General features: G+C 43.4%; 1 protein-coding gene across 6 annotated transcripts in view; it reads right to left on the bottom strand.

The window, feature by feature from the left end:
- Positions 1 to 58: 58 nt before the first annotated feature.
- Positions 59 to 16320, bottom strand: part of ABL2 (ABL proto-oncogene 2, non-receptor tyrosine kinase) — a 154274-nt gene continuing 138012 nt past the window's right edge. For 3 of the 6 annotated variants that reach the window (XM_053604117.1, XM_053604116.1, XM_053604118.1), the window contains 3 exons: positions 10174 to 10347; positions 9422 to 9655; positions 59 to 9112 (listed from right to left, as the gene is read on the bottom strand). In XM_053604117.1, coding sequence (XP_053460092.1) covers positions 7935 to 9112; positions 9422 to 9655; positions 10174 to 10347 — 1586 coding nt within the window. In that variant the 3' untranslated portion in view covers positions 59 to 7934. Of the gene's footprint in view, positions 9656 to 10173; positions 10348 to 16320 lie in introns of all 6 variants that reach the window. The other 3 variants (XM_053604115.1, XM_053604113.1, XM_053604114.1) reach the window with 1 other exon arrangement.

Here is a 16320-nt window from a genome sequence, read left to right as displayed (position 1 = left end):
CTGCTTAGATTCTCTGTCGATTAAAATCATGGGAGAAACACTCCAATCTCAAGCCCACTTTGCCAATAAAATATTGCAACCTTTATTTAAAACAAGACACAACTTGGCAAACCTTGTGAGACAACAGGCAGAGAAAGCACAGTCCCTTTCAAGGGCCTCATTTATTTACATCAAGTTTAACACTGTTAGCAGTTCACAGTCAGACAACAAAGTGAAAGAATTAAATTAGAAAAACAAAACAACTGAAAATATATTACAATAACATTAAGAACAAATACCCGACAACACTAGTAGTGTGACCCATGATTGACATACTTTCAGTTAAATCCCATATTGCCTCCCTGCGTCCCCTCAGCAATGCACGCAGTGCCTGACCTCCAGACCTCACCCTCTGTGTACCACACGCAGCATGTGACCTTTGGTATAATTGTTAAACGACTTTTAAAGAATCAGCAAGTTTAGGACAAAGTTCTGTCAACCACCCTAAAATGTTCAAACATTTTTACTAAAGTGAGCATAAAATTTGGAGTTTTTCCATTGATACTCATTAGAGAATCAGATTTTAAAGAAGCAAAAGTGGAGGGTCTATGAGGGAGATGGAGGTTCTGAGTATGTGTTCACGGCCAGCACATCAACCATCTACTGCTTCTGTTTGCCATCGGCTAAGGTTTAACTGACTCTTTCACTTACTCCCCCTGTCTGAATGGACGTGATGTCGACAGTGTATGTGCGCTTATGGACTTCAGTGTAGAGCCCCTAGACAGATCTGAGAGGTGAGGACTTTTACATATAAGCCCTAAAGAACTACAAAATGAATACCTCATTGTTCTTTCTAGTTTCTGAATACTAAGTTCCTTGAAGGATAATCAGCTTAACCAAGGTGATTTCTCAAGATATCAGAAAATCCCTCTTACAATGGAATCCAAGTGGCAGTGAGAAATGGCTGTCAAATGGAAGAAAGCTGGTTTATCTGACCCATATCTACCACAAGCATCTCTGTCTCCTGTGTCCCACAACACGTGCATGGTCCAATACTTCTGAACTCTACCACAGCAGTTGGGATTTACTACCAAGGACCTTAAAACACTGCAGGGTCCTGCAATGTTTTCTAAAACAAGAATAAATTTATTTGGCATACTCGTATATTCCTTAATTGAACATTAAATATCCATATATTTAAAAATTTTATTAACCACAGTTCCATTCTTTAATGTTTATGGTGCCTAATTACACGATGTAATACTATTTTGAGACCCAGAAACAAATCTAAACAAGTTCCAAGTATATACACTCCCTGCATTTCATTTTTTGAAGTCTGCTAGCATTTGGTAAGTTTGCCTCCAGCATGTGCTAACGGGTTAAGTAGTATGCTCAGAGACCACAAGGTGGAACCAAAATCTGCTGCTGTGAATACAAGGATAGACGAAGAATCTCGCAGAACAGACACAGAGGACGTGTATCAAAATTCTCCAAATACGGTGTAGTTTGAGGACACGGCTGTGCCTTGCCTTAGACTTAAAGCAGCTATCCTTTCCCTTTCAGCGGTGTGCAGGTTTGAAGACGCATTCATAATGCTATCTGCTGCCTCTGACTGCGCTAACAGGGTTTTGCTCCTGTCAGGTTGCTCAGCAATGGGGATGTTGAAAGACATAACTTTTCTAGGCAAGGTAAACCACTTCAGATTCATAACTGCACCTCCTGTACATGGGAGCAAAGAAGTAAGTATACCGGGAGGGAAGGATTCAGTGACAGCTTCCTTCTCCTGGCTCACCAATCTAGACTGAGAAAAGTACAGCAATCTGCCAAATTGGCACGCTGTCGGGAAAAGATTTAAAGTGGGGATTTCTCGCTGACTAGGGCTTTGAGCCTCTACCATCCTTGAAGCTCATTTCTACCAGTTCTACTTCAATGAGCACGCAGAATTAACCCAGCTGACATGTCTTTTCCTCCGAAAGATTCATGAAACCCATCTTTGAAGGCACACATCTCCAGGGATGACCTCTGCCACTCCAAGTTAGCTTAGAATGTAGACGACTGGCCATAGCTCTCCTCACCCAGGAAGAGGCATCAGATCTTCTTAGGCTGTTTATCCAGGGTGAAGCCTTTCCTGAGTTCCTGTGATGTGGATCTAGGATACTGAGTCAGAAATGAGGGTATCATCTTGCACACACTCAATATAGAACATATACCTCATGTGGGCAGCATCAAAAGCAGCAGCCCCTGAGCAGAAACTCCTTCTGCAAAGGCAGGCTGGAACTGAGCAAGTCACCCAGGCCAATGCCCTGGAGAGGGAGCAGCTCATTCTACAGTCCGGAACGCAACCCACCCATGCTGCTGCAGTGATGTGGGAGCTGAGCAGGTGGCGTACAGTTCAGGGGAACTGTAGCTGTGTTCCACAGAGCAGGTAACAAGCAAGCCTTGCATTAGAAGTCTAGTAGTTGGAAAACTGGAACTGTATCCAAACAGTACAGATATCCTGACTGCCAAGAGTGGGAAAAGTTTCAGAACCAGCCCAAGGCCCCCACTGTCTCACTAGAGGCAGCGGCTTGCAGCATTTCCCCCGCCTTATCACAAGTACCCTGGGGCTGCCTTTCCCAGCTATGTGGAAAGATACAGGCTCGCTTGGCGCTTCCTTCCTCTAGTTCTCTCCTTCCCACATATCTCAGAGTGAAACAGATATTTACAAAGGAACCAAAGTACTGGCCTGACAGAAGCTAAGATAGAGATATACAGACAGCTGGAATCTATGATATGAAAGGAAATTTTAAGTCTAGAGACACACCTCAAGAGGACTGGTCATAACAGATGCTTAGGGCCCAGAGATGAACCCAGATCCAGGTGGAGCAAGTTAATACAAGCAAGATAATGAAACTCGAAAATCATCAAGAACCAAACCACAGATAACCCTGTCAACCCAACAGAAACTGCTATAGGGGCAGTGCCTGATACTATAACATCAGTAGCTAAAATGGAAGGGCGTAGGCGAAGTCAGGTGTAACTCACAAGTGGACACCAATGCAATTTACTCTTGAGTGTTTTATAATCCAATAGGTGAATCAGTTACTCTTTTTCTAAAACAAATAAAGACAAAGGATAAATGTCAATGCCATTTATAACTGGCAGGAAATCATAGAAAAGTAATTCCCAAAGTGCACTAGTTCTATGGCCATCTAGCTCTCCCCTCCCAACACACACATAAAAAAACCAATCAACGAAACCACACAGGACATAGGTTAAAAAAGACACTGTCAACAGCAACAGGTAACGCGTCTGCTCCCACCACATTTAGGTTATTAAAAGGGTGAGCATGTACTGGACAATGTGGAGCACAAAAGTAAGAGACTCTTCACCCTTTTTGAGCCAAGGTCCCTGGAAGAGCTTCTGTATTCTGGAGTGAGTACACATTACTACTTTTTAAAAATCAAAGTTAAACCAAAACGTTGGTCCCTAGTTTTCTGAAGTTACTTAGCTCTGAACTACAACTTAGCAAAAACACATGCTATATCTGCACATATTCATTTAGCAGTTTCATATTTATAAATATGATAAATTACAGAGGTAATTACATATCTGCATTTTCAGGTCCCCCACAGGTACATCTCCAGGTCAGTTAGCATTTAGTCAATTGTTTTATCTTCTAAACAGACAATAATACCACCTTAGAGTTACGTTACATTTGATGCTTTCCCAAAGTGCTTTCATATACATTATCTCATAGTCATTAAAATGATACTGAATAAAGTTTTTTATTTTTTATTTTTAAGAAAAAGGAATGCAGAACTAACTAGTTTTAAAAAAAGCACTCAAGTTGATACTTCTTTACTACAAAGTGCACATTGTTGTGTTGCACACTGACTGGAAGTCTGTCCAAAAGAATGACCCCAAATAATTTTAACTAGTGAGTTCTACTGAATGCTTGCTTTGCTCGTGTTGCCATTACTCAACACTCAAGCCCCATCAGGCCAGTGTCAGGAGCATGTGCTTTAGAAAGTGTGCAGCACCACGTGGGCTGATTGTCTATCTGAGCCACTGTTTTTGCAGTGTCTCACAAGGCAGCAGGTATGGCGGGAGGCCCCACAACCATAAAGTCAGGAGACTCAAATTCTAGCCTTGGCTCTGCCACTGATTAACTGTTCTGAGATTAATGGGCAAGTAACTTAACCGTTCTCTCCTCTAGTTTCTTAACCTATAAAGGAGTTGGGGTATTGACAGTTTTCAGATAGTGCTAGGTGTCTCAAACACCTGGAGAGATTCTTAGAAAATATATTGACTGAGATCCTACCCCATTGGAAATTCTGATCTGTAGTGAGGCTAATTCATCAGTTTTTTTATCCCCCACTTAGAAGATTCTGCATACCTTCCTGGCCTGGGTGTTAATAATAATGGTAGTTGACGTTTATGGAGTGTTCACTGTGTGCCAGGCACAACTTGTGCTAAGTCTCTTACAAACATTATCCTATTTAATCCTTTAACAACCCTGAGGTAGTTACTATCCCTGTTTTACTATTAGGAAACTGAGGCTCAGGAAGGTTAAATGACTTGCCTTCTAGCCTGAACTCTAAACCACTATTTGTATTGCATCCCTTAAACTCAAAAGCTCCATGACTTTAGAACACGGGCTGTGCCTTGGCAAAGTAGGCATATTTCACTATTTTACTAGCCAATGTTTCATTGACTTGTAAGAAAATTCCTACTTGAAACCCTAAAATGCTGCTAGTAAGGGGTCTCTATTATAATGATCTCTACGTACAGAGGGCATCTAGAAAAGCACGGAATGAATTTCTTAGGGTCAATTTTTTTAAGGCTCTATCTCTGAAAATCATGATGGAAGTCTGGAAGAAAATATACACATTTTAACTTTACACTAAGCCTTTTAAGAAAATACTTTAGATGTATTCAACACAAAACACTTCATTTTAAGGTAGGAAGTCTAAACTGAAAATATATTACCTGTACATGAAAGGAATCAAGCTGTGGCAGCCCAAAGGTATGCATATATGTGTATATATACGTATACACACATCGTTTAACCATCTTAGAAAAATTGCCAATACCTTGTACAAGGAAGGGACTCTTGCTATTTGCTTTGCTCTTAGACTAGGTACATTTAAACTACATTTTTAGTTTCTAGAACTAGTTTTCTCTGCTTTGGATTCAAACCTTTTAATTTACATGAGGTTTTTTTAAGCTGGTCCTTTTCAAGTAGAATAAAGAAAAACCTAAATTATACTTTATAGTAGGTTGACAGTGCCTCTTTAACCTAAACCCTGAGCCCTCAACCCCCTGAAGTTGCACAGTTCAAGCATCATGTTGATGGGGTATGCTACAACAGTCAAAGCTACCCTTGACAGTGTTAACAAAAACCCATTTATGTATTGAGCACCTACTGCAGGCAAGACAGAGCTAGGTGCTGCCCCTGAGTGAGACAGAGCCCCCACCCCCACCCTCAGGATTGCTACTCAGTGAGAAAACCAGGGAGCTTAAATATACTCAGTAGTGTTTCTCCAAGACTTACTTTTGGAACTCTCAAGGAAAATAGAATCCTTGCTTAAAAACTAAATTAAATTAAATTAAAACTCCTGAAATTATATAATCCCTTAACTTGCATCCCACAATGACAAGCGTAAACTTAAAAGCAGCATAGTAACATTCTAAAGTTTTAGCTTTCCCCTCCCTACTCTTGAAAGGCTGTCTGCTAAAACAAGTTCAAGTTAATGGACATGTATGGGGGGGGTAGAAGGAAAGAAAGGGGGGGGAGGACTGTTGGTTTTTAAATCTAAGTTCTCTTCCAAACTCTATAAGGAAATTAACTGGATCACTAGCTCCTGTGCTGCAGCTGTAGGTAACACATTGGGAGGAACACCGCCACCTGCCAAAACGCCAGTACTGTCTGCTCTCTGTAATCCTAACCTGGGCCTCCTTCTGGAGCAGCAATGAAGAACCAAGGTTTCCTTTCTTTCTAATGAAAACTCAATTTCCTCGTTGGGCAAAGATGTCAAAATATATTCAAACATAGCTTCCCCCTTATTACTGTATCTCAATTAATATAATCTCAGCAGTTTTAAATTTCATTAATATCTGCTACTCATAAAAGAGAATGAAAAACACTTCAACATAACAACACTGCACTAAACAACTTTCCAGAGAGACTCTTATAGGGATAACTATACAATTATTTGTAGAACACCCTTGAGAACATGTATTATCACCTTTATTCACTAGATTAAGAAATGGGACTGTGGCTTGACTATGAATGGATTGATGGCAAAGCCAAGAAGAAAACTCATTGCTCAAGGTTGAATTCCCATTAATATTCCTTAAAGAGAAAAAATATGTAGTGGGCTCTCCTGAGGAAAGGAGGGGGAAGTGTTCACAAAGCTTTATGAAGAGAATGAAGCAGTAATTGAAATTAGAGCTAATACCAAGAACATTAATATCTAACCCATTAGATTCACTTCCATACGATCTTAGTTAGCTTCCATAATTATAACTGAGTAGGGAAGGAAAAGGCCTGTTTTTCAAAGGCAAAACATATTTGGTGATTAAATTATTAGGTTTCTAGGGTCTAACTGTGCTCCCTGAAAATGACCTACTCTTCTAATTATGCATTCTTAAAATAGGGGTGAAATGGCAAAATAAAGAGCATTCCCAGTAAGATCTGCACAAATAAGCACAATGATTGGATAGGGGTGGTGGGAGAGAGAATACGTGTGAGAAGAAAAGCATGTGATAGTGATTTGGGGTAATTCACTTTAAATCCAGAGAGAGAGAGAATGCTTTCCCTACTGTCTACCTAGATGAGGCTTAAGGTGACAAGGGAGGGAAGGTTCAGAGAAACACCCATTAGGACCAAGCCAGCCAGCTTCTCTCAGTCAGAAGGAGGACTATTGGGTTTTAAGAAGAGACCATCTCACTGGTATTCTGGTTGATAAAGAAATATACAGCTGCTCAAGTCATCGGCCAGTGTATTAGCATGCATGGGCACTGTATCAGAAAAAGATTCATTTCCCAGTGAGAACCTGTAGGGACACCTATTTTCAAAAATCAATGTTGGTTAATGCCCTGACTGCTGCCAGGAATAAAGACTGCTCAGCAAGGGACAAAGAACCCCTAAGGAGACCTCCCTGTCCTTATGGTTTACAAATAGCCACCAACAAGCAGAAAGCTAATGCTGGCCCACTGAGAAATAATATACTAGACTAGAAGTGGCTTCTGATAATCAATGTAAGATTTAGGAGGAGGTTGCCATCTCCCTGGCTAAACTCAGCATTCTTTACTCCTGTACCAACTAATACACCACTGGAAAACAGAGCCTCATTCCCCAGTTTTGTATTCTGGCGATTTGATTTGCAGTTATTTCAGCAGCAATGACCCTGTGGAAGCAAGGCTAACAGCTTCTTCCAACTGCCTTGACTAAAAATGCCTCTTGGTATATTTCCATGAACAAAACTTCTCCTGGTACTTTCCCAGCTTTGTCCTATCCCACCAAACTCGTTAGGTAAGCTAGAGGGTAGTCATCATGAACACCTACCAGAGTCCCGTTCAATAATCTTTCACCCGGTGCAGGATGAGTGCCAATCCAATGCCTGGGCACAGCCCCTGTGGCCTGCTGTCCAGCCCCTCACATTCCAGGCAAGGATGGGCTGCATTTCTTTATGACACATACATGTTCCCTGATTTTTGCAGTACAGCTTCCCACCTGTCTGCAACTGCCTTGCCCCCACCTAATTCACCACTCCTATGCTTATGTAGTCTGCATTTTGTTATTTTTGAGATGAACCTGTAAACGTGAGAACTCAGGGATCTGAGGTACTTCACATAAACACACTCAAGTATCAATCTTTCATTTTTTTGAAAATAAGAACACAGGAAAACAAGTTCTCTTTCCCTCTCCCCTCAGAAATGTGTGCATCTCCCCACTAGGCCAACAGTGGCTACCTCTGCACCACATCACTGATTTCTTGTACACATGACAATAAGTTATTAAGGACAGGGTTTGCCCCCGGCACACCAGCAGCTGCTGAAGACACCTGTAGCTCCTGCAGGCTGAGTTCCAGTTTGCTCACAGCCTCTCGGAAGGCAAATTTGTTGCGAGTTTGAGGGATGCAGTCCACATAGCCTGAGCAGTAGTCGAGGAGCTGGTGTCCAGTGTCGACCAGCTGGCTATTGGGTACAGGTTCCGTGATTGCACTGGACAGTAGGTCAGCACATTCCAATAGGGCCTCTTTACTGATTTTGTCTGCTGAGATTTTCTCAGCTACCTGTTTGGTTTTTCTGAGAGCCACTTTAGTACCTGCTGTGCCATTGGCCATTTTGGCTGGCGAGATGGAAGATGTGGGCAGAGGCACTTGAGGTGGAGGCATCACTGGCCTCCCAGCTTTCCCACTGAGAGGCACGGCCCCTGCAGCTGCCTTTTTTCCTCCTTCCTGTGTTTCTGATGGGGGCTGTCCTGCGGCTGGGGCAGCAGGCTCTTCCGTAGGGTCTGAACATGAGGACGGATGCTGCAGTAGTCTCATCACTGGTGGGGGGGGCGGGGCACACTTTGGTTTTACCCGTCGGGGTCGGTCCTTGTCTCCAGAGGATGTGACCTGATGCTCAGATAAAAGCTTGAATTTGTTCCCCTGAGAGTCTGTGCCAATGAGCTGCACGTCAGCTGGAGTATGTTTCAGAGTGGGTGAGATAAGGACTGGCACTTTGTGGTTATGAGTGGTTGGGAGGACTGCTGCAACCTTGGCTGGAGAAGACCAACCTGGTTGCTCTCCATCCTCTGGGACACCAGCCATCCCAAGTCGTGCCCCACCATTCCTCTCCTTGCCCTTGGGGGCAGCTACTCCAGCCACTCCCACCCCTGCGGAGTCCTTCTCAGCAATGGCTGGATCCCCAGAGGGGTTTCTGAGAGGAAGAGCTGTAGCTCCTCTGGGCAATAGTTTGGCTTTTGGTCTTTCCTTAGCGGAAGCAGCACCTTCCTCTGATTTTTTTGGAAGCATGTCATTGGCCCTGTCCACATTCTCTTCTGGCTGAGAAGAGGTGGATACTGTCCTTTCCAGCTGGAGTTTGGACCTCTGGCAGTTCCTGGGAAGAGTCATTGCCATCCTATCCTGCTCTGGAAGCCCTGAGGACATGGAAGATGTAGAGTTTGACCTTGGAAAAGGCTTGGAAGTGTCATCACTGGCTGTGGGTTTACCTGCTCGTAAGCCCAGTGTCTTTTTGATTAAGCGTGGTGTAAAGAAGCCTGTGATGCCAGACCACCCACCCCCAGCAGTGCCACTGCCTCCACCCCCACCACCGTTGTCATTACAGAGATTCCTCTGTGCAAAGCTCCCCCCATAGCACTTGGGTGGCACCAGATTCGCCTCTTGCTGGGCAGGAGTGAAAGAAAACCCATCAACATGCTGTAGAGAAGCAACAGATGAGAAGTTACCCGTGAGTTCATATTTCTTATGGGGCTGATTCTCCATTTCTCGGAAGGAGCTGCTGCGTTTGGGGGGTGTGGGAGCATTTCTCTTTTTCATGAAGGAGCTGAAGAAGCCTCCCTTCCTATCCCTGGTGAAGCATGTCTCTTTGGCATCTTCCAAGAGGCTGCTGGGTGACTTGTCTCTTTGCTTTCGAGGCAGTGCTGGGGACCCACTGGAGGGCTGTGCACTTCTTATGAACCCTGATGAGAAAGATTGAAACAGTAAAGTGGAAGACACAAAGTGAATCCATTACCTTTAAGTTACTAAGACCAAATTTTAAGTTTTGTCAGCACTTATTAAATGTGAGATTGTCCTTTCAGAATGATTAGTCTTCCAAATGCAATATGGGTTATAAGTGGGGAAGAATAACCTGCTGGTTATTACCTCAGCATTCCCCCTTTCTTCAAAAATTACTACATAACCTGTTCTCATCTATCAGGCTCAATGACATTTTTTGCTGGAACTGTAAAGGTAACTAACTGGGAATCTGGTGCTGAAGACGTGGAAGTGGAGGCAGAGTCATGTGTTAGACAGATAGATCAAGACTACTAGCTGGCAATATAGAACCAGGGACTAGGATGACAGGTAAAACAAATGCCATACTTTCCCCAAAGACAATGGGCATGGGAATGGGCATAAAAGCATTATACTGCAGGTTTCTTTCAACAAGACAGTTCCTATTAAAACACTTTCACTCTACCTGCCCAGGGGCCCATACCTGGTGCTGAACTGGAAGCAGAGTTTTCTGTGGCATCTTGTACCCCTTCAATGTTCTCCTTGTTCTCCAGCTGTTTCTTCAGTGTCCGAGTCTTAGAAGGAAGTATAGGTAATCGGGGAAGGTATGGAACAACAGATGATGATGAGGCGGCTCTCCCAAGCTCCTCAGCTACCTCTGTGAACAAGACAAGGGAACATGGCTCGGCACCTGTAGCTTAGCAGCTAGGGCACCAGCCACATACACCAAGGCTGGTGGGTTCGAACCCAGCCCAGGCCTGCCAAACAACAATGACAACTACAACCAAAAAGTAGCCAGGCGTTGTGGTGGGCACCTATAGTCTCAGTTACTTGGGAGGCTGAGGCAAGAGAATTGCTTAAGCCCAAGAGTGCTGTGACAGCACAGCACTCTACTAAAGGCGACATACCAAGACTGTCTCAAAAAAAAAAAAAAAAAGACAAGGGAACTAATAAAAAGAACAATTCTGTAACAGAGAAACAGCATACAACTGAGGAAGAATTGGAGAGTACAGTACTAAGACATACAGATGGAATCCTATGTATTCTTTTGTCTGGCTTCTCTGGCTCAACATTACACCTATACATTCATCCACGCTGCTGGCTGTGGCAGGAGGTCTCTCTCGTTGCTGTGTGATACTCCAATGTGTGAATATTACAAAATCCATCTGTTCTCCTCTTGATGGATAGTTGGAGTATGGATATCTTACTAGAAACATCCTGCCATGTGTCTTCTGGCTCACAGTTGTAGGCACATTTGTTTGGTAAAGACCTCGGAACACTGGTAGGTCACAGGGTACAGCTTTACTGGGTCTTGCCAAACTTTCCCAAAGTGGCTATACCAACTTAAACTCCTAGTAGTAATATATATAAGTTCTGGTTATTCTGCATGTTTGCTAAACTTTTTTTTTTTTTTTTTTGTGGTTTTTTTGGCCGGGGCTGGGTTTGAACCCGCCACCTCCGGCATATGGGACCGGCGCCCTACTCCTTGAGCCACAGGTGCCGCCCATGTTTGCTAAACTTTGATGTTATCATATTTTTTGTTTGATTTTAATTTTACCCATTCTGGTAGGCATGGCATGTAATGGTATTACTACACTGTGGGTTTTCTTTTTTTAGACAGGATCTCACTTTGTTGCCCTTGGTAGAGTGCCATGGTGTCATAGCTGACAGCAACCTCAAACTCTTAGGCTCAAGCAATCCTCTTGCCTCATTCTCCCATGTAGTTGAGACTCCAGGCACCCGCCACAACACCCAGCTACATTTTTTAGTAGAGCCGGAGGCTTGCTCTTGCTTAGGCTGGTCTTGAACTCCTGAGCTCAAGTAATCCACCTGCCTCAGCCTCCCAGAGTGTTAGCATTATAGGCATGAGCTACCATGCCTGGCTTACCCTTTATTTTATTCATTTATTTATTTTTTTTGAGCAGAGTCTGACTATGTTGCCCTCGGTAGAGTGCCATGGTGTCACAGCAACTTGGGCTTAAGCAATTCTCTTGCCTCAGCCTCCCAAGTAGCTGGGACTACAGGCACCTGCCCAATGCCCAGCTAATGACCCTTTATTTTAAATAGCAAAGTTTCTGCTGCCTGGTAGACTCATTCTTCCCTGGTTTTAAACCATCTTGCCTACAGAAAATCATTTTGTACATTTCTAAGCCTATTATTATCAGTTTATCATCTCCTACCAGAAAAGGATATAATTTTTTTATCAGTTTACATTAACAAAGGCTCTGGTACTCCCCATCTGCCTTACTGCTACAAAAATCTTATAAATCACGGGTAAAGCATAAACATCAGGGACTGTGTCATCTGTGTACTTAGTGTAGAACTGTGAGTGACCAAAATGGAACTAGGGCCGGGCATGGTGGTTCACACCTGTAATCCTAGCACTCTGGGAGGCAAGGTGGGTGTCCACTTGCGCTCACCAGTTCAAGACTAGCCTGAGGAAGAGTGAGACACTGTCTCTACTAAAAATGAAAAACTGAGATAAGAGAATAGCTTGAGCCCAAGAGTTTGAGGTTGCTGTGAGCTATGATGCTGTGGCACTCTACCAAGGGTGACAAAGTGAGACTCTGTCTCAAAAACAAAACAAAACAAACAAATGAAAACAAAGTGTAACTAAATATCCTATCCTTGGTGGCTCACACCTATAATCCTAGCACTCTGGGAGGCCAAGGCAGTGGATTGCCTGAGCTCACAGGTTTGAGACCAGCTGAGTAAGAGCCAGACCCCATCTCTAAAAATAGCCGGGCATTGTGAGACTCTATCTCAAAAAACGAATGAACGAATAAATAAATAAATATCCTATCCTTGAGTGGACTGAAATCAAACTTTACCACACTTTATTCTTACTCAACTAAATACATACAAGATCTGAGAATTTCATTAAAATTTTAATTAGAAGGTACTTTAGTCACACCATCTGACTTCCTAACCAACTTTTTTTTTTTTTTTTGAGACAGAGCCTCAAGCTGTAGACCTGAGTAGAGTGCCGTAGCATCACAGCTCACAGCAACCTCCAACTCCTGGGCTTAAGCGATTCTCTTGCCTCAGCCTCCCAAGTAGCTGGGACTGCAGGCACCTGCCACAACGCCCAGCTATTTTTTGGTTATACTTGTCGTTGTTATTTGTCAGGCCCGAGCTAGATTCGAACCTGCCAGCTCTGGTGTATGTGGCTGGCGTCTTAGCCACTTGAGCTACAGGCACCGAGCCCCTAATGAATTTTTTAATTAAAAATTTCCAAAATTTTTAAACTTTGAGTTTTTATACCTTACCAAGAGTTACACAGACATGAATCTGTATTTAATTTCAGCTGACAGTATCTATTAACTTTATAAAAATGCAATCTACAAATATACTACTGCATATCTTAAACTTGCCAAAAAATAAAAAACCCTTAGATTTTTAAATCAAAAATGCTATGCTGGCTTGGCACCTGTGGCTCAAGCGGCTAAGGCGCTAGCCACATACACCTGAGCTGAAGGGTTCAAATCTAGCCCGGGCCCACCAAACAACGATGGCTACAACCTAAAAACAGCCAGGCATTGTGGTGGGCGCCTGTAGTCCCAGCTACTTGGGAGGCAGAGGCAGCAGAATCACTTGAGCCCAGGAGGTTGAGGTTTCTGTGAGCAGTGATGCCACAGCACTCTACCCAGGGTAACAGCTTGAGGCTCTGTCTCAAAAAAAAAAAAAAAAAAACGCTATGCCAAAATCTAGCAAATGACTTCACAGATCTTTAAACATTGGAGTTGGATTTCTTTTTCTTTTTTTTTGAGACAGAGTCTCAAGCTGTCACCCTACGTAGAGTACTGTGGTGTCACAGCTCACAGCAACCTTAAACACTTGGGCTTAAGCGATTCTCTTGCCTCAGCCTCCCGAGTAGCTGGGATTATAGGTGCCTGCCACAATGCTCATCTATTTTTTTTGTTGTTGTTGCTGCTGCAGTTGTCATTGTTGTCTAGCAGGCCCGGGCCAGGTTTGAACCCGCCAGACTCGGTGTATGTGGCCGGTGCCCTACCCACTGAGCTATGGGCACCCCCCTGGAGTTGGATTTTTTGTTTTATGCTGAAAATAAGGTTTTAGAACAGGTTGTGAATTTCAAAGTACTGATAATCCTACAGCCAGCTCTAGTCAGAAGTTATCTGAACAAACAGAAGACAAGGAAAGCCTGCTGTTGACAGTCTCACAGAAGTGAAATCCACAGGGCTAAGCTTCAATTTTCCAACTCATTCCACTAAATCTTAGCACTATGCTGCAACATCTGTCACTGTCATCTGTCACTATCAAAAGCAGAAGCCAGGCTGGGTGCAGTGGTTCACACCTGCAAGTGCAGGACTCCTTAATCCTAGTACTCCAGGAGGCTAAGGCAGGAGGACCACTTGAGCTCAGGAGTTCAAGACCAACCTAAGCAAAATAGAAAATAGATCTATTGAAAATAGAAAAATCAGCCAGGTATGGTGTGTGCCTATTGTCCCAGCTACTTGGGAGGCTGAGTCAGGAAGATCACTTGCAGTAAGCTATGATGACCCCAGTGCAATGTAGCTGGGGTGACAGAGCAAGACTTTATCTCAACCCCCCTGCACCCCCCAAAAAAAAACCCCCAAAAACAAAAAAGCAGAAGCCAAACCAGTATTTGCCACACTTTAAAGGTGTGTACCTTATTACCTCTTCTAATGGATGTAACAAAAAGTAATTTTGATTAGAATGCATTTCATGATTTTATTTTCCTGAATATACAGTGATCAGTGTGGAAGGGAAGTGGCAGATAATCCACAAAGTCACCACACAAGGGTGATGACTAGATGCTTCGTCACTGAGATAATCAGCTCAGTGAAAATCCTAAACTGGAAATAGTGTTTTGCCCCTCCAGAGATAAGACAGCTGAAGCTGGGGTCTGAGCAGCACAAATTAGGCTCTTGAAAAAGTAAGTGTTCATCCCAATAGTAAGCCTTGGCTAATTAAAGCTTGGCCATGGGTTCTGTGGCTTTTACGGAGGCAAAGACATACTTTGCTATTCATTCCTGAGCAAAAATGAAGCAAGTAGGATCAATTAAACTGTGAAATTTTGGGCTTATTTTACAACTGTTTTGGTATTTTTTTAAAGAGAGAGGGTCTTGCTATGTTGTTCAGGTTAGCCTCAAATGCCTGGACTCAAGAGCTCTTCCTCAGCCTCCTGAGTAGATGGGACTAAGGTACACAACACTGTGTCTGGCTCCTTTTTTTGGCAATTATTTTAAAAGTTAACTTCCCACAGGAGTGGATACATGGTACATAACTAAGCCATGCCAATAAGGTTCCTCTCTTTTTCTTTTAGAGATAGGGGTGTCACACAGGCTGGACTGCAATGGTGCAATCGATCATAGTTCACTGAAGTCTCAATCTCCTGGCCTCAAGCGACCCTTCCTCCTTGGCTTCTAGCGTAGCACCACCATACTCAGAGAAGCAACTGGAGCCAGACATTCTCTGTCTTTCAGGTCATGAGTTTCAAAGACATGACTTCAAGGATGGTGTGTCCCATGCTACTTGTAGGACTGTGAGGATGTGGTCAATGCAGAAGTAAAGAGAAACTAGATGAGAGTGGGTGGTACAGGGAGGGAGGGAGAGAAAAAGTGGGGAGGAAGGAAGACGTGAAACAACTGGAGTCTGTTAGCTTTGGTCACCCCTGAGGTTAGCACCTTCCCTGCCTTTCCATGGTTTGGTTATAAAACATCCTTTTACTGCTTAAGAAAGTTTGAGTTGGATTTCTTTCCCATATAATTGATTCATAAATACATCCTTTTAACGTAGGGACGGGGTCTTACCTCTGTACCTCCAGACCTACTAAATAGCCTAACTCAGATTAAATGATTAATACAATGTGGGTTGAATGCTAAATTTCTTGTTTAACTATTTGAATTGAAACTAGCTTTGATGCTCAGCGCCCATAGCCCAGTGGTTAGGGCATCAGCCACATACACCTGGGCTGGTGGTGCAAACCCAGCTCGGGCCTGCTAAACAACAATGACAACTACAACAACAACAGAAATAGCCGAGTGTTGTGGTGGGTACCTGTAGTCCCAGCTACTTGGGAGGCTGAGACAAGGGAATCACTTAAGCCCAAGAGTTTGAGGTTGCTTTGAGGTATGACACCACAGCACTCTACCAAGGGCAACATAATGAAACTCTGTCTCCAAAAAAAAAAAAAAAAAATTAGCTTTGATAAAGGTTTTCTTTTTTTGCAGTTTTTGGCCGGGGCTGCGTTTGAATCTGCCAGCTCCAGTATATGGAGCCAGCGCCCTACTCCTTTGAGCCACAGGTGCTGCCCAAAGGTTGGTTTTCTAACAGGATATATTTTCAAGAGAAACAGAAAAGGACTCAAAAGGAATTAAAGTTGAAACTAAAGTACCAAAACAGTGAACCCTACACTTTGGCTAATATTGACAACATAGAAAATAAAGCAGAGGAAAGATGAATGCTGTGACAGACAGCTATGCCTTCTCTGACCCATAGAAGTTCCATGTATCGGGCGGTGCTTGTGGCTCAGTGAGTAGGGCGCCAGCCCCATATACCGAAGGTGGTGGGTTCAAACCTGGCCCTGGCCAAATTGCAACAACAACAACAACAAAATAGCTAGGCATTGTGGCGGGAGCCTATAGTT

This window comes from Nycticebus coucang, chromosome 10 (genome assembly GCF_027406575.1).
Source record: "Nycticebus coucang isolate mNycCou1 chromosome 10, mNycCou1.pri, whole genome shotgun sequence".
Classification (NCBI taxonomy): domain Eukaryota; kingdom Metazoa; phylum Chordata; class Mammalia; order Primates; family Lorisidae; genus Nycticebus; species Nycticebus coucang.
This window is presented reverse-complemented; position numbering and strand designations above follow the sequence as displayed.